At 36.2% G+C, this 23,389-nt stretch overlaps 1 protein-coding gene across 4 annotated transcripts in view; it reads left to right on the forward strand.

Annotated features, from left to right (window-relative positions):
* GRM8 (glutamate metabotropic receptor 8) overlaps positions 1-23,389 on the forward strand; it is a 307,818-nt gene that overhangs the window by 236,013 nt on the left and 48,416 nt on the right. For all 4 annotated transcript variants that reach the window (XM_015627896.2, XM_015627894.2, XM_033514645.1 and 1 more), the window contains exon 8: positions 8,160-8,296. In XM_015627896.2, coding sequence (XP_015483382.1) covers positions 8,160-8,296 — 137 coding nt within the window. The remainder of the gene's footprint in view (positions 1-8,159; positions 8,297-23,389) is intronic.

Below are 23,389 nucleotides of genomic sequence, written 5' to 3' on the forward strand. Positions count from 1 at the left end.
AAACACAACATTTAAAACCAAAATATGCACATGTAATTGATAACACTAAAATGACCATTTTCCACCAAAGAGTATTTGATACTATCCAGTCTGTAATACAGTGCAAACAAAACTATATTTTATATCTATTCACACATTTTTATATGAGAAACCTAACCACCCTCTTAAAACTTCCTCTTTCGGTACAAGCTGTTAGCTTGTACTAGATAATGTCATATCACCCTGCTACTATTTTAGTATGTTACTAGAGTAGTATTTATCTCTCAGTTGAATTTTATACCATGTGTTGATCTTTAGGGGATTGAGTGATCTGTTCCCATTCCTTACAATATCCGTTCCCTGAGCCTGTCGGCTTTTTTGACTTGCTGGATTCTTCAGCTGTAGAACTGAATCAATCTTCTCTGGCAGACAATGTATGCTGTAGATTTTAAGATGAAACCTGTCTCTATGGATTTTTGAGTACAGAATAAAAAGGCTGTATTCTTTCAAATGTGCTGGTAGCACTGAGCTTTTTTGGCTACATGTAGGGAATAGCAAGCTTTTTGTCTCACTCTCTCCCTTCTCTCCTCCTCAAAACCCCCTCCCACATGTGGACAGAGCTGGTTTTTTTCCAGAGGTGAAAGGAACAAAGCTAAGGTGGCAGGGGAGGTTCAAAGGGGCTCGTTTTCTGTTCTTCAGTAGCTCCTTCCCCATCAGAACCTCATTCATCACCTTCTTTTCCTAGGATTGATGGAGGCTTCTGACAAGGCCACAGTGATAATTCCTGCCTTTCTGTAGCACCTACCTGTGAAGTAGCTCATCTACATCTCCTACCTCTCCCTGTTAGCAGTGGAGGAGGGAAGGTCATTCACGTAGCATTGCCCCACCACTGGAAGAGGTCAAGGCATAGCCCTGTTGAGCAGACATCAGGCTGAGTCCAGACTGGGAGACACAAAACTGCCCTCCCAATTCTATGGCAAAATTCAAAGTTTAATCTGTGATTCAGTCATATTACAGGCATACATATTTTCTGGTAGCAGACTCAAGGTTCTGTAAGTAGAGGAGCTAGAGTTCTGTGTTCTTGTATTCTGGGTTATTTCTTAAAGGGTAAGAACAAAAATTTCAACACTGTAGTATATTTGCTGTATATCAGCTGTCTTAAAGGTAAAGCTACCCCATGACAGAGTGTCAAATAGCAGATGCTGGGGGAAAGAATGTAGGGAACAAGAAAAATGTAGATGAGTTTTTCTCCTGTAAATTCTTTTAAGTTGTAGCTGAAGAACTGCATGAACCAGAGTCTGCATTTAGATCACTGCTTTTAATAACCACTGTTAGACCAACTAATTAATGATGGGGCAAATTGCTTTTTACTACTCCTATACTGTTGATGGCTAGAGTTCAGTCTCATCTCAGAATTTTATTCATTTCAGGGTAAGTTTTATGATGCATGTCTTTCTGCTTGATGTGGGAAGAAGCTCTAATAGATTCTGTAAGGAAAAAAGCTCTACTTATTATTTGTTATTTTTAATACCATGTGCTTATGGTACTTACTCTGAGTGATATTATACAAGAGTGGAATGAACTGTTCCTTTCACAGAAATACACAATTTTAATTTCTTCACTATGCTGAGGACCAAGCTATCAAATAAATTATACACTTCTGTGCAAAATCACAGCTTAAGGTGTTGTCCATCAGCTTCAAAAATGTAAAGTTGTACTGCCTGACCTGGAATGGATTTATATCAGTTTATTTCAATACCAATTTTTTTTTACTTGCTCTATAAGCCTTGTAAAAGGCACCACCATAATTTGTATTACATATGCCCCAAATCTGTATATAATTCATTTCTTGTAGCACTTCTAGTTTTTCTTTCATTCTATTTTATGCATTCATACGTGAACAGTCAGAATTTACCCTGTGGTAAGTAAGATAAATTGCCTAAACATGGGCATCAAATACCATTTAAGATACCCCAGGGTATCCATCTGGCCTCCAGCTGCTGCCTCAGAAAAGCACAGATTCTCTGTCATATGCATATTCTGCATATCTGCGTGGATGTATCCAATATCTTAGGATATTTAAAATGTCAGTAAAGGTCTGTGCTAACTCCAACTGGATAAAATCCTGTTTTATTGTCCTAATCCTGCACTGAGACATGTAGGGTAAGCATGAAAAGAAGTCTTTTCAGATTTTGAATAGTTGGAAGACAGTCATTGTTTTTATTTTAGTAACCATGTTCATTGTATGAAAATATCTGCTGTGTGGAGATTGAGCAGATAATGGCTAAATAATTTCATTTATCACAAACCTCACATAGCTCGGTACACTGTATATTCTTTCTCTGACAAGCTGACAATCACAAATTAACTGTTGCTTGTTCTGATTAGTTGTTTATAATTTTCTGTCAGCTTTTATTTTTTTGTCTTAAATAAAAGCCTGTATTTTCTCTTTCCATTTATTCCATTTCAACCTATTTAATTTGTCTCATTGACAAACATCATGCTTAATTTTACAAATCCATTTTTCTTTTATGGGAACTTGTGGTACTGAAAGTTCAAAAAGTTATTCTCCCTCCTTATGCTTTCCTGAGAACAATTTAATTCATGTACATCTCTGTAGTACTTTTACCCTTTTAAAAGCTGATTAGGATGAGATGAACATAAAAAAAAACAAAAACAAAACTGAACCCTTAACTCTAGTACTTGAAACTATTTGCATGAATTAATGAAATAAGAGTTGATTCTATAAATCTGAAGTTTCTTTCCATAAAGCTGAATGCTAAGAGTTGATGTACTCTGACGTTTTAATACACAAGAGTTAATTGTGTTACAGTGCACTATATAACTGCTTGACTTCAATTCTCCTAAGCCTACCCTTGAATCCAGGCTTACTTCTTTAGATTCATAGCAGATAAAGTAGTTTATGTGGAACAGCTCAAAGGATGAAGACTCATTTTAAGTAATTTTAATTTCAGATTAAGAAAAAAAAATAGTATCACTCCATAGATATATGATTTCAGAAATAAAAGATTTGTATCTGGTATCAAGCTTTATAATGAAATCTGCTCCACTGGAGTTGGAATATGCTGTCAATGGCAGTTGTGAGACTTATCAGCACAACCACTTTTGTACACATTTCGCAAAGTTCTGAAGTAGCAGGGTCTCATAATAAAGAAATATTTTAAAAGATTTTAAAGGTATAATAAGAATCTAAGTGTGTGGATTTGATTGAATTTAATTTTTTTTTTTTAATAAGGCTCAGTGCTGTTCTTAATTTAAGAACTTTTATATATTAATAACTTTTATATACACTTGGCCAGTACTACATATGAATTTGTGGTTTACAAGTCAATCCACTTCTTTTTCACTTCCTGAAATGTAAAGATAATTTCTCTGGAAGGCATTGGCCAAGTCCACACTGGAACCTCACAGGGATTTAGTACTACAGTCTGCAGTACAAGAGGAGATATTTTAGAATCATGTGAAATGTAGCTTTACAAAGTAGGCATATGAAGGATTAAGTAGTTGCTGAGCAGCATCTCCAGAATATCAAGGGACATATTTAAAGATTTCTTCAGAAGAATGTGAATTTTCAAGTCCGGTGCTCAAAGGACCTGTACTGCAACAGTTGCTTATCAGAAAGGGTCCTCCTTTTTATCTGTGTAAGGAAGTGAAAATTCAAAAGGGTCCATCACAGCCTTGAATCTGATTTAAAAACCTCATACATTTTACCATTTTTTCTTCTCTAAATAACTTTTCTGGCTAGCTTAACCTGCATTTTGAAGGGCTCACAAACAGCTGAGGTCACAGAAACATTCTGAAGTATCTAGCTGAGGTGCTAGTTTAACACCCAGGGTTGTTTAACACCCAGGGTTGTTTAACACTGATTGCTGCAAAGTGGGAAGGAGGAGGAAGAATTTCTTTCAGTACCAGAGCATTCATTACTTTATACCTAAAAATTGTAAGTATGTCCTTTGCTCAGCAAAGAGATACTTCTGAAACTGATCTCAAAATCAGTAGGTAACTATGTGTTTATATTTAAAAACCCAACCCAAACCAAAAAAGACTGGCCTGGAGGAGAGATGAAGAATATAGAAGCTCACATGTGATTTTCCATAGTTAGCCAAGATTGAATTATAGAGTGGAAATTCTACCAGGTGCTTCTGTTTTTGACATCCAGAATAAATAAAATTTAGTTAAAATGGTGACAGATTGAATACAATTACCTGAGTCATTCATGAATTAAAATTACACATGGCAACATAACCACATGTAGAATAAAATACGAAAAAGGCTCAAAGACATAGTTCCCTCACTTCTCTTTAGCTATTTTATTAAATATTTGCTTTAAAAATATATTAAACATTTTAATCGGTGAAATTGATTTTTAAAAAGTAGCCTGCTTTCTATTCTTAATGGTGGTCTACACTAGCATTACAGGAACATTTATCCTCAGCAAAAGTAACATTTTTCCTATGATGGTTTCCAATGAATGTGGTTCCCAAATGAAGCTAGCCAAGTTCATTCTCTAATATAAATACCTGACTCAAGAACTGCTTGTTGTGGTTTCCCAAAGTACTTTTTATCTAAGCTGGAATTTATATAGTCCTGGCTCACTACCACAGGTCTTTGTTATATTTTGTGTTACTTTCAGCAGTGTGTTAAATTTAAGTTCAGCAGGCAGACCTCAATGTTCAATAAGAGGAGCATTTAAATATTCTCTATCTTAAGCTTAAATTATGATGCAATTCCCTGCAATGGCAATGACAGAGTGTGTGGGGCAGTACCACATATCAAGAGTGCTCAGTTCTGCATATCTGGTTATCAGAAAAAAACACATCTGTATACTTCCATGGCACTTGTTAGTACTGTATACTGAATCCAGGTTTGCCTCCTCACATGAGGAGTTGTTATGGTCAGCTACAGTGTTTCTCCACATGATTTATTATCTGATCTCTATACAGTGTTAATCATATTTGCCACAGAAGTATGCACTTTAGTCCACTCGATGGACTATCCAACAAAATATATTTTCTTAGAAAACCATTTCAATTTGAGGACTGTCCATTCTCAGATGCACTGGTCATTCGGATCATCCACCAGGGCATGTTTTTCTTCAGATGAGATTAACATTTTTCAAGAATACCATTTAACCCTTGGTGGTTTGCTTATAGCCTTGAGACATCTAGTTTGTCTTACACTTTCATTCTGTCCTTACACTTTCAAGACTCCTGCTACCATCTTGCATTCATTATTTTGGAAACCCCTGGTCAAATCCACAGGTTTTTTTCATGATTTATTAGCACAATCCAGTCACGCATACCTCCTAATTATAGTTCATTAAATGTTTTATTCCACAATGGAACACAAATATAATAATACATGGATTAAAGTAATAGTCTCCTTGTTAACAGAATATACAGCAGCATTGCTACAACACAATCACATTTACTTTACAGCAGTTATTGTGACTGTTACTGTACTTTCTAAAATCTGCTGTTTAACAAAGGAATAGTGTTTTTTTCTCAGTGTTAGGGAATGTAAATCTTCTATCATTTATTCCAGCTTTTATCAAGCCTGATTTTATTAACTTGACAAAGGTTGTTTGACTTTTGCCGCATGAGAAAAATCTTGCTGGACTCAGTTGGAGAGGGTGCTGAATTTAGGAAGTTGCTATGTCCCTGTTGACTGTGGTGCACTGGATGAGATGCTGTTGTGCACTGACTGAGAACATCACTACACCAAAAAAGAAAGATGATCTGGACTGGTCAGTTTCTCTCTCTCTTTGTACATGTGTTGTGGTTTAACCCCTGCAGCTGAGCATCACACAGAATTGCTGTCTCCCCCAACATCTGGGTTGGGAAGAGAACTGGAAGGGTAAAATTGAGAAAACAGGTGGGTTGAGATAAAGACAGTTTAATAGGTGAAACAAAAGCTGCCCACATAAGCAAAGGAAAAGGACTTCACTCACCACACGCTGTGGGCAGGCAGGTGTTCAGTCATCCTCAGGAACATGGGGCTCCATCACGCATAAGAGTGACTTAATGCCATTTCCTTAAATGTCCCCTTCTTCCTCTCCAGCTTTATATGCTGAACATGAACATGGTAGAGAATATCCCTTGGGTCTGCTGGGGTCAGCTGTCTTGGTTGTGTCCCCTCCCAACTCCTGCATCCCCAGCCTCCTGAATGGTGGAGTGGGACAAAAAGGTGAAAACACCTTGATTTTGTGCTCAGAAATAGCTGAAACCTCCCTGTATTATCAACAGTTTTCATCACAAATCCAAATCAGAGCCCCATACCATCTACTATGAAGAAAATTAACTTTATTCCAACCATAACCACCACAAGATATTTGTAATGCCAGACATATATTAAAAGCTCACACTCCTATTGCTGAGCATAATAATGTTTTAAGTTCCCATTGGTCTTAAGGGATACCAAGGACCTTTCCTATCTGTTCATAAAGATGGCAGTTTTTCCAAGAGGTCTTCAAATGCTGTTGAGTGGAAAGATGAATTCTATTGTAACTACAGAGTAATGTTTTGAAGATTACCTCCATGACTATGTACCAACAACAGCTGAGTATATGTTTTTTGGGTGGAAGAAATGTATTGCCTCAACCTGCTGTGTGAGCAGTGAAGAATAATTTTATTGCTTGAAAAACTGTAGATTGGGATTTTTCTTGCCCTTCATTCTGTCAAAAGAATTGGGAGCAAAGCATGAAGAGCCTTCCAAAAATTTCTGTTGGGTCTCTTCTATCTTCATGGGGTCTTAAGACTTTGCCACACATAATTTTTGATACTCTTCTTCCATGGTTGCTCGCGTTCAATATTTGCAGCCAGAATTTTTCTGGCAGAACTGTGACATTGGCACAGTATTTAATGTGCCACTTGTCACTCTCAAAACACTGTTTATTTCACTGGATATCATTTTTATACAAAAGCTGTTATACAAAGAAGAATGCATTAAAGAACAAAATACTTCATGGGAGAGAGACAGACAGACACACGAGAAGAATTTATGTTGAAATCCTGGAGTGTGTAGATGGTTCTACTTCTGCTGGCTTACTTCTTCTTGATAGGTACCCAGATATTGAAGCTGTTTTTTCATTCTCTGTAAACCACTCACAGTGGACTTAGTGCCTCTAGATGATACATTAACATGTGTTATAGTGAAGGAATTTACTATGAGCTAGCTGATTTTTTCTTGGATGTTCACATGGAGAAACATGGAAACATTGTGGGGGCATTTTGTGCTGGTTTAGGTTTTTCCCCCTGGTAAAGATAAATTTCATCTCCAGTCACTGAAATAGAACATTAGCATACTTGAATTTATCTTCAATGGACCTCAACTATAAATATGATTCACCTATATATAAAAATCTGGGAAAGAGGTACAGTTTTTGAAAAGTCTCTGCACTAGTGCAGGTCCTTGATGTCACCTTGAGGGAATCCATCAAGATGTGTTCTAATTTGGCTGGTCTGGTTGCCAAGGTAGATGTGTAGTTTTCAATCTTTGAACATTTTGTTGATCTAAGTAAGAACAGTGTCAATTTATAACTTTTGACAGCTTCAGCAATGGCCTTTTTTGTCAGGTAGTGTCATGTATAGAGGAGAGAGCTATGAGCACAGCTGATGTACTTTATTTATTTTGATAAAATACTTTTGCATAGGTGGTCAGTGCTAGAAACGGCATATTAACTGTGACACAATAGAAACATTTGTACCTCAAGGTCTTTTATGAGTATTGGCTCCCAAGTTGATCATATTTATATTTTTGTACTTAATGAGGAAATTTTTAATATAGTTCATTACAATATTGCTATATTTTGCTACTGCCAAGTATACGCATCCTAAAGTGAAATTATGTCTTTCTTCATATCAAAAGAAATTTCTTCATTTCTGCTTTATCCTAGAATTTCCTAATGTTCTATAATTCACACAAAAACTACCCCAACCAAACAACCAGAGAAAAGGACTGCAAAGGATTATATTATAGAATCATAGGATAGGTTTTATGATGATGATAATAGCATACATTTTGTGTCTGGGAGGTTTTTGAATTTATTGTCATACTATACTTGCTTTATGAAGAACCTGTTCAATTTCTAACTATTATTTTAAAAATATATATTTTAAAAATCGCTTTAAAGTTGGTTATTGCTTTTAATATTTTTTCAGGGAGTGCTGGAACACCTGTTGTTTTCAATGAAAATGGAGATGCTCCTGGGCGCTATGATATTTTTCAGTATCAAATCACCAACAAGAGTACAGAATACAAAGTAATTGGTCAGTGGAGTAATCAACTTCATCTAAACGTAAGTACACCATTTCCCTTAGTATTGTCCTGCTGAAACTGGCTGCTCATGGCTTGGATGGGCACACTGTTCACTGGGTAAAATCTTGGCTGGAGGGCCAAGCCATCCCGAGATGACAATGAGTGCAGTCAGGTCCAGTTAGCAGCTGATCACCGGTGGTGTTCTCCTGGGGTCAGCACTGCGGCCAGTCCTGTTTAAGGTCTTTAACAATGATCTGGACAAGGTGATCAAATGCACCCTCCATAAGTTTACAGATGAGACCCAAGTTGAGCAGGAGTATTGATCTGTTGGAGAGTAAGAAGGCTCTGCAGAGAGCTGTGGACAGGCTGGATTGCTTGCCACAGCCGACTGCATGAGGCTCAACAAGGTGAAATCCTGCACTTGGGTCACAACAACCACAGGCATCGCTACAGTCTGAGGGCAAAGTGGCTGGTAAACTGTCCAGCAGAAAAGGTCCTGGGAGTGTTGGTTGACACAGCTGATTAAGAGATAGAGAGTGCCCAGGCAGCCAAGAAGGCCAATGGCATCTTGGCTGTATCAGAAATAGTGAGGCCAGCAAGAACAAGTTGTCCCTTGGTACTTGATGCTGGAGAAGCTGCAGCTGATAGAATCGTTAAGGTTGGCATAAACCTCTAGGGTCATTGAGTCCAACCCTCAATCAAAGACTGCTAGGACCACCACTAAACTGTGTCCCAAAGGCCACATTTACAAGTCTTTTAAATCTCTTCAGGGATGGTGATGCATAGCTTCCTTGGGAAGCCTATTCCATCGCTCGACCACCTTTACAGTGGAAGAATGTTTTTCCTATTGTGAAAGCTAAACCTGTCCTGACACAACTTGAAACCATTTCCTCCTGTTCTATCACTTGTTACCTGTGAGACAAGACTGACCTCCACCTGTCTACAACCTTCTTTCTGGTAGAGTGCAATAAGTTTCCCCTGGAATACTACAAGGCATTGAGGTGCTGGGGAGTGTCCAGAAAAGGCAATGAAGCTAGTGAAGGGTCTGGAGCACAGCTCTGGTGAGGAGCAGCTGAGGGAGCTGGGCTTCATTATTCTATTATGTAGAAAAGGAGCCTCAGGGGAGAATGTACTGCTCTCTAAAACTACCTGAAAGAAAGAAGTGATGGGACAGGGGAAACTAGAAGTTGCAGCAGGGGAGGTTTAGATCAGACATTAGAAAAACTTTCTTCACTGAAAGGGTGATTAAGCATTGTAACAGTTTGCCCAGGGAAGTGGTCGTCATCCCTGGGGGTATTTAAAAGATATGCTGATGTGGCCTTTAGGGACATGGTGGACTTGGCCATGTTAAGCCAGTGGTTGGACTTGATGATCCTACATGTCTTTTCAACCTAAATGATTCTATGGTTCTACCAATTTGGTTGTGTTACTGACATTGGAGAATGCTCATTTGAGTAGTAAATTAATTTAAACTCTTAAAAAATATTATTTTTTTCTCTGTCAGTTGGCAGAACAAAGCACTTCGCCTCGGTTCTTGAGAAGACAGTAAAAGATAGCACAATAATCTGAACCAAATTCTTTATACTTTCAAGTCAGATGGTTTGTCAGCTCCTTCAGAATATATTTTAGAATCATTTTACATCTGTTTTTCCTCAGAGTGATTAATAAGTTAGGCAGGAAAATAATAAACCTTTTAAAAAAGGTATTAGACAAAATGATAGGGACAGGTAAATTGCCCAGGTATTTCAAATAATATAAGAGGAAGGAAATATGTTTCATAGAAGACAAGTTTGGATTCTAACCACTTCTGATTTAGTTAAAACATTGGGATGATGAACTACTGCAATAAAAGTCTTCCTTGAATATAAAAGGAGACTTTGGTGTTTTTCTATATAAATAACTAGGATTTGTATTGTCCCTTATTTCTTCATAGCAGAAGGAATAAAAAGACATCATTTACCCATCCTTAGATGGTGTTTTTAATTGCTGTCTTAATGTGTTTTACAAGTTTTGGGGTAGTTAACTTTTACCTGTGCATGGAGTTATATTGCATGCATATATTATATGCATATATTATATGAAAATTGCCATCCCAACAAAATTCAGAGGATATATTACATAGTATTTGTATGACAGATAGGCATCAAAGTTTAATTTGATAATTTTTTGGGTCAAAGGCACTTCTTTCTGGAGGACATCTTTATGCAAAGAGAGAAAAAGAAAAATGAAGTTAATCTTTCCTTATTAGATATGCAATATACTTGAATTGTGTTAGCCATTTGGTTACCTCTGTAAATGTGAAATACCAGTGCTGTTTTGCTAAAGGCTGATGAGAAGGGCAACAGTGTGAATTGATGACTAGATACACCAAAGTGAGTTTATGCAGTGAATTCAATCAAACCACAAAAAGGTTTCAAATATCTCTGGTTTTCCATGTGAGTGGTTCCTGATGAAGAGTAACAAAGACAGTAGGAAATATTTACAGATTATTCTCCTGTTCAGACTATTTTGCAATAATTATCTGAGTGCTATCCACAATAGCACATATGATAGCTCCCCATTTTCATCCACAGCTGTTAAACCACTTTAGCATATCTACAATTTAATATCTGTAACTACTTGTCAGGGACTCATTTATTTAGTTATTCTGCCCAAACAGAAAAAAATCCTACCAACAGAAGCTGTGTGTTGCAGATCGTGTGGCAGTGTTATTTTGCTTCACTAACCTGATATCTGTCTGTTGAAAGGCATTAAAGAAAACAAAACTGGTTGGAAAAGTTTAATATTAAACATTAATTGCTGAAAAACAGTTAGATCCATATCATAACTATTATGGAATACATTCCAGATTTGGATAATTGCTACATTTTTCTGAAAAGTTAGTGTTTATTAAATGAACTCAAAAACTGATACACACATTTTGGACAAATGCTAGTACTAACATAACATTTATATAGTAATATCTAAAAGCTACCAAAAAATTTGCTTCAGTTTTACTTCCATTATGATCTGCCTTTTTCTCTCTCCCCCTGGACTTCTAAATCTTTCATTAAGTCTGTAGTTTTTCAGTTCCATTATTTCTGCCTCATGTATATGTACTTGTGGGAACTCTGAAATATGATTGGATTGATGGCTTCTCATACTACCAAAACCACACCATGCTAACCACATTGACCACAAATCCAATCAAAAGGATTTATCTTACAATGCCCCTCATTAACTCTCATTATTTAAGGATGTGTTAGAATGTTTTTCAGCTCTCTTTTTTCATCTCCATGAGCTCATGTGCTGGATCCAATGGGTTGTTCAAACTCTCGTGCAAGCGCTGTCTGCTGTGTGGAGTTGTGAGCCTGTGAGAGGGCTGGCACAGTGCCCTGCAGTGCAGGCTTCTGCTCCCAGCCTTGTGCCAGGGTCCTGCTCTTGTTCCACCAGCCCTGCTCTGCTGCACACACGGGCCAGGATGCAAGCAGGCACCCAGGGCTAGCTCCCCTGCTTCTACATTCACTAAACCCTTAGCAGGTGTTGATGGCAACTATGACAGATGATGATCTGCTGTGGCAAAGCTGTTACCTCCTCTCACTAGACAAAATATATTAAAACCAAGTAATCTTTTTGAATGATTGTCAATACTCCAGGATCATCATATTGCAAATTAGGAAGTGCTTTTGATTGCCAATGAATCATAGGGAGCACAGTGGATGTTTTCATTAGTTTCTGTGAAAACATCTATATTTACTGAAAGTGAAGCAGTATTAAGATGGTAGAGCAATTTTTACCCTGCTGTTCCTTAAAGGAGATGCTTTTAAAATGTAACACTTCCCCCTCTGTATCCTTTCTCGTCTAGTTTCCTTTTAATGACGATACAGGTAACTATTATTTTTAGTGAATATTTGTAAGCTAGGTTTTTCTATTTTCCTCTTCCTTAATATGCTCTTTGCTACTTTATATCAGGTTTTGGCTGCAGCTTTGTTGTCTGGGCTGTGGCTTTTCACCTGGTATCCAGCCCCGATCTGTCTATGGCCACCATCCCCCAGGATTCAGGGTTGCTCTGCTGATGTCTCTGGCTCCTCAAAGTTTCACTGACTCTGCAGGGTCCTTGTCAAGCTTCAGACTTGTTCCTTCTCGATGCAGTGCTGGTTTTCCCTGTGGGCAGCAAGTGCTGGGTTTGTGTGGATAAAGGCTCTGTATCACACTCCCCAAGGGGCTCAGTCTCAGCAGGCTTCACCAGCTGCAGAGACCCTTCCAGCTCTGATGCTGGTTTCTTCAGTAGCATTAATGCTTTCCTTTAGGCTAACTGACCTTTTGCATTTCCTCTGAAGCAACTGTAGCTCCCAGATACAGGCACTTCATGACTACTGATCAGTCCTGCTCTTGTAATTCTTGCAAAACAAACACATGCATGACAATGCTGATACAGTACATAAATTAAATAAACAATAATGATCTTCCAAATTTAAATTTTTTCATGATTCTCCAGTTCAAATAAGGTATCTCAGTCTTTGACAGACACAAGGAAACTCTGAAAGCAAGTATTTAGAAATGTCGAACAATAATCTCAAAAAACTTGATTGTCTGATGATTCTGACCATGTAAATTTATGCCTCTTTTAGTAAAGTCCTTTTACTCTCCAAGGTTTCCTGACTAAGTGATCATAATGTGCTGGAAACAACCTTTAAAACTTTTAGTATGATTTTAAAGGAGGAAATAATTGCCTTATAACTTCTGCTTATTGGTGATACATTAACTGTCAGTGTTTTCTGTTGTTTACTTTCATAATTTTCTTTTCTTTATCTTCTTTATCTTAATTTTCAGGGAATTCTGATAGTTAAAATGCTTTTTTCCAAAATAAATATTCTGGTTTTTATGATGAATAAAAATTCAGGCAAAGGTAGCTGTTCCTGCAAAAATTATGTTTTATTCATATTGCAACAGGATTTTGCATACCAGGTCACACGTAAAAGTTCTCTACAAATGTGTGCGTTTAGAAAATTTGAGCTCTCAACCATGTAATATCTGTACAAGGAAAGTTGTTAGAAACAAGCTTGCTTTTCCTTGCACTTATGATTTGAATTGAAGTTCTTTTTTTTTATGATTAATAATGAATTCACCCTTAGAAACTGTGTTCTACATTGCATGTGTTGTTATAAGGGCTAGACTGAGATGTCAACTGGTGGCTTTTGTCAGTGGCAGTAGATGGAAATTGTCTCAGTACTAAAGTTTTAACAGTGAGCTCTTGAGTTGCTTTCCCTAGAAACCCATTCAGGTTGTTCTGGTTCATTTCTGAACCTTTTTTTTCTCCTCTTAAAAATGCTCAGTTTTTAAAGATAAATACCAGATGGAAAAAGAAAAGCTAATAGGTTAAAGAATTTTAAAATCTAATATTTGACTTTTAAAAAAAACCACCCACATATTTTTAAATAGAGTTTGAAACAATCTCAGATTGCATTTCAATCTTATACATTGTTTTTGTCTACCAAAATCTGTGTTTAAAGACCCCAATATGAAAAAATATGTAGATATAAATCCATATTCTTCCACGTTAGTGATTTTGATGGATGAGTCTTCAGGCAGACACAATTATTGGTGATTTCAAAATCACACATTTAGCTGATGCAGTTAAAATGCTCAAGTAGATATCAACTTTTGATACTATTCCTTTAGAAAAATCCAAAGCATATAAAAATCCTGCATGTTTCCTTAGAGGCTGTTCAAGGCTAGGTTGGATGGGGTTCTGAGCAACCTCAGAGTTTCAACACAGTGAAAGGTATCCCTGCCCACTGCAGAGGGGCTGGAACTAGATGATCTTTCAGGTTGATTTCAACTCAGGACTGTTTCAGGTGAAAACAGTAAATTCTAAAGAGAGTTTTGTTGTTTGGTCTGGGATTTTTGCAAGTTCTGTTTTGTTTTGTTTTGCATCAGAGCACAAGAATTCTGTTAAAATAAAAAAGAGATTTTACAATAGCAGATTTCTAACGTTCTCTTAGAAATAATAATATGCATAAGCTTTCAGATTTATGGAGTGTATGCACTGAGGATATAAATTACTCAGGGGCATGAATTTTTCCATAATGATCTTGATTTATGATGAAAACTATAAATTAAAATTACACTGATGTGATGAACTATCAGAGAGACAGCCATAACCATCATCAGCCTTAAGCACAGTGATTGGTGAACTAGTAAAAATTGAGAACCTCACACAGACAGTGAGCTTCCCTTCAGGCAGCCAGATATTGAAGAGATTTGAATCAGTATTTGATTTCTCTTTTTTTCTAGGCCTCATGTCTTGTATCTAATACTGAAGTAAGCCATCAACACTGAAATTAGTTAATTATTTTTGGAAGTTACAGATTCAAAATGCATTAGTTCCCTTTCTTGTGACATGGTAAAAGAAAATGACTCAAAAAACTTCTGATGTTTTCCATAACTGTATTAAATAAGTTTCAAGCTTTGCTGTAGGCCACTATTTTTCATTAAAAAAAGTCAGAAAGCCTCTTTTTTTTCCTGTGGTAGCTATTATATAACTGATAGATGTTTTTAAAATGCTGAACCGAAGCCTTGTGTTTAACGAAAGAACACAGTACAATGAAACACACAAGGCACTTAGTGTTGTATATGATTATATCTATAAACAAAATATGACAATCATACAGCCTGCAGGATGTTTTTCTGCCTGCATGTAATAGGGCAGTAGAGTTCAAACTTTCACTCTAACAAACCCATGTTATCTGACTGAAGATTGTTGATGCTGGGTTAAAACTCAGTAAGACAAGCAAAAATTCTTTTATTCTTCTCAAAATTACATTGCTCCTTTATTCCTTTATTCTACACAAGGCTGAAAATAGAAGAGACAATTAAAGTTTTTAGACTAGTTAGGTTTCACAAAACTAGTCCTCATCTTAGCACTGGTCAAGTAGTATGACTCAGGATTTGTTCTTCCCTACTGTTGGTGTCTAAGGTCAATATGAAAATTGAATTTGCTAAGGATCAATTCTAGGTTAAAAAAATAAGTCAACAAGCTACAGTAGATGAGAAGAAAAGACAAAAAATACAAGAACCATTGAATAAAATTGGGATTTCATGATATTGAAAGGTTACAGGTTGTATTGACATAAAAAGCTTTGTAATAGAGAGGAAATAGGCTGAATACAGATGTTGAAAGAGCATTAAATGATTTTAAGAAGTGGCCATATTATACAGAAGCTATTTCAGACATGACTGAAAATCAAAACAGAACCTGGATTCAAGAACCAATGACGTTAGTAGAACCCAAGAAGAATGACAACTTGTCTTCCTTCTGAAGTTTTTCACTTCTTAGGTCCTAATAGTCTTTTTTCCCTGTCAATGAAACAGACTTCCTGATTGATTCTCTGGAAAAAAACAAACAAGAAAACAAAAAAGAAAATGGATAAAAGAAAGCTGCTGAGAAAATATCCTGAAATTGAATAACCATTTTTTCTTCATTAGAATGATAGTAAATTGCCAGTGAAACAGTCTCTGCTTGAGAGTTAGGATGAATAGTGACATTTTCTCACCTTGTCGTGGTGAGCGAAAGTCAGGTTCCTCAAATGAAGCATGAAGTTGCAGTTGTATGTTTGGCTGTGAATTTGTCACAGGATTCTTGAGTGGGTGGTAGACACTTTATAGCTTTTTGTGTTCATCCTTTGTAAAAGTGGTATGATTAGAATGAATTGTTCTTTGAATAGCCATAACCAACAGGACCAAGAGTATTCCTGTTTTTTCAACCAACGGGAAAGGAATGACATAGCACTTATGTTTTAAAATATTATTTTCTCTTTCACAGTAAAAAAAAAGTGTGAAGTGATAGAACAATAAAAATTCAGGAGTTTTTAAAGGAACTCCTGGAGAGTTTTGCATTCATGTATGGGACTTCAGAGCAGGGTTAGCTACTCCCCTGGTAAAAGCTAATGTGAGTTTTAGCACTGACAAACAGCTACTTGGCAGAGCAGGTAGTTTCAGCAAGTCTGCAGGGAATTGTTTTTGTGAGGTTCTAGGGTGAAACCGGAGTATGAGCATGTTTCTTCCCCAGTCTCTTCCCCCTTCTCCTTCCCCTCCACCCTGAAATTCATATATGTCTTGTGATTTGAAAATTGAGCTGCCCTTTAAATCTTGAAACAAATTGTTTAAAAGTCCTTAGAAAAAAATTGTAGATTAAATGATTAAATTAATTATTGTTCATTTGTGTTACATAATAGAAGTCTACCACTAAATTAAAAAACATGAAATGGAAAATGAAGAAAGCCTTCAATGGTTATTATATAATGAAAGAGAATAACCAGCAGTTAGCAGAATATTACTCTATGATAATTTTTTTCTGTTCACTTTGCTGCAATTCTCTTCATCTTGCATTAATATTATTTTAATTACTTTAGGATAGTCATCTAATATTTATTCAGGTCTTTTTATCCTGATAAATTCCCAAACACTTTAAAAAAAAAAAGTTATTTAAAGATATGGAATTATTTATTTTCTGAATATCCAAAATGGTATCACTAGATCTAGTGGTGATGTTAATACAGCTTAAGGCAGAGAATAAAGAATGCATAGTTAATATAATTGTAACTTCAGCTTGCAGTAAACAGATTTAGTGTTGGATATGTCAATAAAATACACTTGAAATGACTAGGTCAAAAAAGGAGGATTGCAGTGCTCTTTCTGGTAACTGCAGGAATTTAAGTGATCTCTCCTTTAATGGAAAACTTTGGCAAAATGCTTTGCAATAGCTTTGGAATGGTTAACTGATTTGCATCACCAGAGGCCATTGCAGCAGGGAGCTCCTAGACTTGTGATGTAATTCATCTGTTCTCCTCAGTGCTGTGAGCTCCTTAGCAGAACTGTGACTTCACTTGGAAAAGTAAAGTAGCTGGAGAGAGTCCAGCTCCAAGCAATTATAATGATCAGCCATCTAAAAGTATGCCTTTAGGGAAAGATTGAGCAAACTAGGGTTGTTTAGTCTGAAGAAATCTGCACTGAGGGCTGTTATGTTAATCTCTTCCAATACAGAAAGGATTATTCAGGAAAAGAACAAACTGTTAGACATAGTTAATTTGGCTGTTAGGAGAAGTAGTGGTTTTGAATTACAGTGAGAGATATCTAATGGAGACATGCTGGAAGATTCTAAGGATGAGGATAATTAAATACTGGGTTGCCCTGGGAGGAGGGACAATCTCCAGCACTGTGGGCTGGTTAGAGCAGGTGAGCTGTAAATATTGATTTTGCATAAGTGATTCAGACTTGGGGCATCACTTCTAAAATTTTCTGGTTTTCATTTGTTTGGTGGGTTTGATCTGCTAATAATCCCCTCAGAGGCAATGTCCTGTATCCCTTGAGCAAATGCTAGGAGGCATACAATCAACTGGACTCCTATACTTGGTCTTGCGAGTGAAACAAGACTGTCTATGTCTTTACAAGGGCTCTAGAAGGAATCCATGAAACATTTATTGAGTTATAAACCCAGTTACTTATTTAGGATCTTTTGCTTCAGGTTGTGCATCACTTTACTAGGTAAGGACAACTTCTCTACATGTTTTCCATTCACATATAGGACTCCAATCTGAACTTCTTTTTTTACATGCTAGATGCTTAATATATCCCAAACTGATTTAAGTTCCCTTATGTGGGAAACAGTTTATTATTGCAGCAGTGATTTCTTTTGCTGAGATTTTCTTTCCCTAACACTTAGAGAAGCATTTTCCTGTAAACAAAAGCAATTTACCGCACAATATTTAAAATGCATCATTAATTATGCAAGATATAGAAAAAGTAGGAGCATTTCAATTTCTTGTTTACTTTATTATTGTAAATACTTTTTTCCTAAACAGGTATTCTGTAAAATCACAAAAGACGGCCTAAAGAATTTAGCTGCTAAGAGAGTAAAGTTTTTTATTTTCCTATTTATTTAGCCTAGTTACAATATTTTTATTTGCTCTCAAAATATTTAGTACTTGATATTTTCCTTTGCATTACAGAAGACAGCTAAAGGAATCTCAAGAGACTTTCTAGTCCTTGGATAAAGTTAACATCTTCTACACTTATGTTGTTTTAAGGGTGAAGATTTTTGCAGGTTCTGAAGGCATTGTCTTTCATTTTTTAGCTACTCTTATCTCTCTGAAATGTCTTATAAATACTAACTTTACTTCTTATTGCTGTAATTTAAGCCTATAGCTTATTTTATTCAGTGTACGTTGTGCACATCCTCATCCTTTTCATGTACTTGAAGACTGCTGTTTTACCTCCTAGGCTATGTTATTTCTTCAGGCTATACAAGAGGAATTTGTTCAATTTAGTCACACAGATCGTGTTTTCTAGACGTGCTTCTGATCTTTGCTGATTTCGTCTGGACTCCCCATTTGATTCTCCTTTAAAGGGAAACACAATGACCTAACCTTCAGAAGGTGTTCTGACTGCAGTCTCACTAGTGCAGAGTACAGGAGAAACATAATTTTGTGTAGTCATGAGTGGAGAGCAGAGGGGGAAGGCTGTTGTATCTATCTGCATTTATCTGGCATTTGCCCCTTTTGCGAGAGCATGACATTGGTTCAATGTATCACAATTTACTGGAGCCCTGAGATCTCTTTTTCTTCGGAAGAGCTGCCACCTCCGTCCTTCCCGACCCATAATGTACTGCTAGTTGTCCCTGTTAAACTGTATGCTTCATTTTTTCAGACTCTGCAGTATCATCTGAAATAAGTATTCTGACCTTCAGCATAGCTTCAGCCTTTTCCAGTGTTACTGCCCAATTCTGATCACCATATACTCTATTTTATGATCCAGACAAAATGAGTGGTTATTACAAATATTGAATAGTAGAAGACAAGCAATAAACCTTTCTAGACCACACCCAGTGCCATCCCCTTCTCTTCTGATAGTAAATCAACTACAAATTTTCTTTCTGATACAATTTGCACCTAGCCCTTAGGGGCTAAATCTGTTTCACTAGGTTGCTTATGACTGAGAGTGTAATTTGAGATGTTGTCAAAAATCTTTCTAATGTTAAGATAAATGACACCTGGCTGCTTGTCTCTCATCCACATTGCCTGTTACCCTCTCACTGAAGGAAATGTGACAGCTCATTGATGACAGATCCCTTTTGGCTGTTACTTGTCTTGTTTGTTTTCTTTGTGTTTTTGAAATGTGTTTGTTTATTTCTTTCAGAATTTTTCTTGGAACCCAAGTCAAAATGAATGATTGATAATTCCCTGGCTTCTTCATTCCCTCCTTTTTCAGCATGTAAGCACTAGGTTTCCCATTTGCAAATTCTCCATACTTCCCCATGAAGTCTCAAGAGTTTTCTATCTACTCAGTTCTTTTATATATATTATAAAATAAATCCCAATATTTTCAGTCCATATGAAGCCCCCTCACTTTCTCTCATTTTGAAAATCTTCACCATTATTTCCTTAGTAATAAGTATTTTTGGGTTTGGTTTGTTTTTTTTCCCCCTGACTAAACATGTTGTGTGGCATTTTCTCTAGCTTAAACTTCTTCCGCATGCTTGTTTTTGTTCCTGCCAGATCACTAGGTCTTTCTGCAGAATTTTAAATTTAATTATTGACTCTTCATTCTAAACAACAGCACAAACTTGGCAGTGAAAGCTCTTCCCCTGCTGCTGGAAATCTCAGTGTAAAATACAGTCTGTTTTCTGCCTGTTCTGAGTTAGCTCAGACTTTCATGCTTTTTGTGTATGTGATTTTGCAACATGTCTGAAACTGTGTTAAAAGGACCAGTGTGATTTCTTTTGTTTATATAGTAATGAAAATTCAAAATCTTTAGCATGAAAAGATCTGACTCTTCATGAAGAAGAGGTGGAAAATAAGATATGTGCCATTAAAGTGGGAAACCATCTTAGAGTCCTGGTGTAGGAGTTTGATGTGTTTCAGGTATAATGTACTACAGCTTTTCTTTCCTAAAAACAGGTTGGACAAATGTGTCAGGAACTGTTTAGGTATAGTGCCTCTTATTTTTGAGACAAGTAAATAAATTTGATCCCTTTATTTCAGCTGAATTTGTCTGCTCCCCTGTCAGAGTCAATGAAGGTTGCTGAGGCGAGGGTAACTTTTCCCAGAATTTCAAGTGCTTCACTTTGCTGAATCATTTTTTAGAGGCTAAGATACACAGGATATTTCATCTCTGTTTTATGTTGCTCTTTGTATGGTCACTAATGAAGCCAATGCCTTTGTGCTCTTAGTGTTGCATATGATTGGATGGAAAGTTCAGTAAATAGACACAAAATTGCCCTGATTTCTTCTTTCAGTTACATAGTTAAAATTCTTTTTGGGCAAATTTTTTCAGAAAGCCCCTGTTTGATTGTTTGAGATGGCTGCTGACTCTCACACTGATCTGTTTTTCCTGATTAGTCTTAGGAAGGTCTGTTTTGTATTCTGCCAATACTCTGCTCTCCTTTATCTTACATTTTGACTGTGAATTCTTTGGAATTGAGACCATAATTTTTTCTTGTAGATTTGTATAGCCCTTAGTGCAATTGACATCTTGGTTTGTGAGCAGTGTGGGAATAAAAATAATGTGTTATCATATTATCTATGTGTTGGTATTAATTTGCAGAAAGGGTTGTGCAGGTTCAAAAGGGAATTCAGAAGCATTCACTTTTCATTGCATGTACACAGCATCTTTTGCTCTGAACAAGAAATACGAAGAAGATTAAACCATTTAAAAATAGTGGGGGAGGATTAAAACTTAAATTTACCATCATCTTTTTCTTCATATTGAACTGAGGCTTTGTGTGATTGGCTGATTTCTAATTTCAAAATAATTAAAGATAACAAAAAATGACAGGTCATCCCCTTAAGAAATAATAACGTGTTAGCATAATGGTTCTAAACTTATTGGGCTGAACTAAATCAGCTGAAAGTCTAGCCCAGTGCATTTGTTTAACTGCCCATCATGAAGGGATTTGTGTACAACAGCTCATGTTTTGATAGACTCACCTCTAATCAATTCAGTAATTAAAAGCATGCCATGATGAATATTTTTCATGAAACAATGGGATTTTTGAACTGATGTCATCTTAAAATTAAAAAAAAATAAATCTGTATTAAATTCTTTTAAATTCAAATGGCAACTGTGCTGAAGCCCTTGTGTCACACTGAGCTGTGAAGTTGGGAAGAATCTTTTCTCTACACTGAGCTGTGAAGTGGGGAAGAATCTGGGGACTATTGGGGTTGAAAGGTACCTGGCACAGATTGAAGGGATATACAGCAGCACTGGGCTTGGGGCAATTATATTTCCCAAGTATTCCATTCACATTAATGTTTCTTGTTTGGCAAATTGAAGAAGGTATTACACTGCAGCTCCTCCTGTGTTTGTACCAAGTACCTGCTAGGGCCAGCAATTCTGCAGGAAGAAACCAAATAATGTGAGAAGAGTAAAAGTAAAAAAAAAAACCCAAACAACAACAACCAAAACCAGCCAACCAAACAAAACAGCAAAAAACACAAAGCATCAAAAAAACCCCACCAAACAAAAAACAAAAAAGCCAAAACCAACTAAAAAGAAAAAAGGAAGATAGATCCCAAGTCATATAAATGCTAGTGTTTTAAGACTGTATAGCACTAATAAACACTCTCTGTATATTGTGATACCATGGTATAATTATTTCCTGTTTTAGATTAACACAGTGTGTTCCTCTTTTTAGTATTCAGCACTCATGAATTATATGACTTAATTAGTAGGGTTGGTTTCTTTGAGGTAAAATTACAGTATCAGCCCACTAAATAACATATTTGCATTAATAAAGCAAGGCAAGTATTTAAATTTTTCTATTTATGAACATAAGAGTCTTTATATCTTTATAGCATTCTTTCTAATTTTTATGTATTACTTTGGAACATCCTTCCCTATAATTATTTTTCCCTATCTAAGAATGACTTGTTAATAAGTTTAGAACAATAAAATGCAATTATTTTAGTAATTCCAGAGATTGGTGATATTGCAGTTCTAAAATCTGGAGATGACAAGAAGGATTATGACATGCTGAGAAAGCACAGAATTATGATGATGTTTTTGGTATTGATTATTTGAGAACATATTTCTCAGTTCTAAAAGTAAAAGTTGTTTCAGTCAAATTTTCTAAACTATAAGTAATTGTTGGGCAAAAACCCTTCCGAACCTGAGAGATGGACATCAGTTATATTCACATTTGAACTTTTAACTCATATTTTCAACTAAAGTGTCTCTATGCCTGTATATATGACAGCTTCTTTCCAGTTCAAGAAAGTTAAATAATTTGCCCAAGGTCATGGACTCAGACTGTATCAGGGTCATATGGGCTGTGTCTTGGCTTGGAGACCAAAGCTGCACCACTACCACTATCTCCTTCCTTCCTTTCTTCCTTTCTCCCTTCCTTCCTTCCTTCCTTCCTGAACATTTTATATCATACTTGCATAAAAATAATTGTATATACATACATATGTAAATAATTTATAAATATTCAAATGTAAACATTCAAATAAAAATGATGCTAATTTTAATTGTTTTTCCTTTAAGAAACCTGTGAGAGAGGTAAATCGTTTGCCTAGGAGGAAATTTGAGCAGGTAGATTTACAATTAGGAGAAATCAGCTTCCATCTGGATTCTTAGAACAATCTGTATTTCTGATCTTAAAAAAAACCACAAAAAATGACTTGTCTTGTAATATTTCAGACTGATCCTTTAATACCCATCAAGCTTCTCACACTCCTTCTCAAACTGATATTAGACTGCATTATTTTTTAACCAGTACATATTAAAACCAGAGATATAATTCCATGCTCTTTGCAGAATTCTTGGAATATCTATGTCTAAAATTCCAGAAAGAGACATCTAAGTTGTTAGAGAAAACAACTGTATAGGGTGAATGATGTAAACAATTTATAGCAATTATGGCAAATTTGGTAATGATAGTGATCTTATACTGGCATGGCAATCTGGAATAATTCTCAGTTTTGTTTTATTTTGTTTTATTTTAATATAGATTGTATTTTTTGTCATTGACTTATTTCCCTTCTGCACATGCCTGCTTAAATAGTTGTAAGTTTAGTCTGTAAGTATACTCAGCTTTTCTCTAGTGGGATAAGTCTGTCTGGCTGATGGAATGCAATGATCATTATATTTAGAC

This window comes from Parus major, chromosome 1A (assembly GCF_001522545.3).
Source record: "Parus major isolate Abel chromosome 1A, Parus_major1.1, whole genome shotgun sequence".
NCBI lineage: Eukaryota > Metazoa > Chordata > Aves > Passeriformes > Paridae > Parus > Parus major.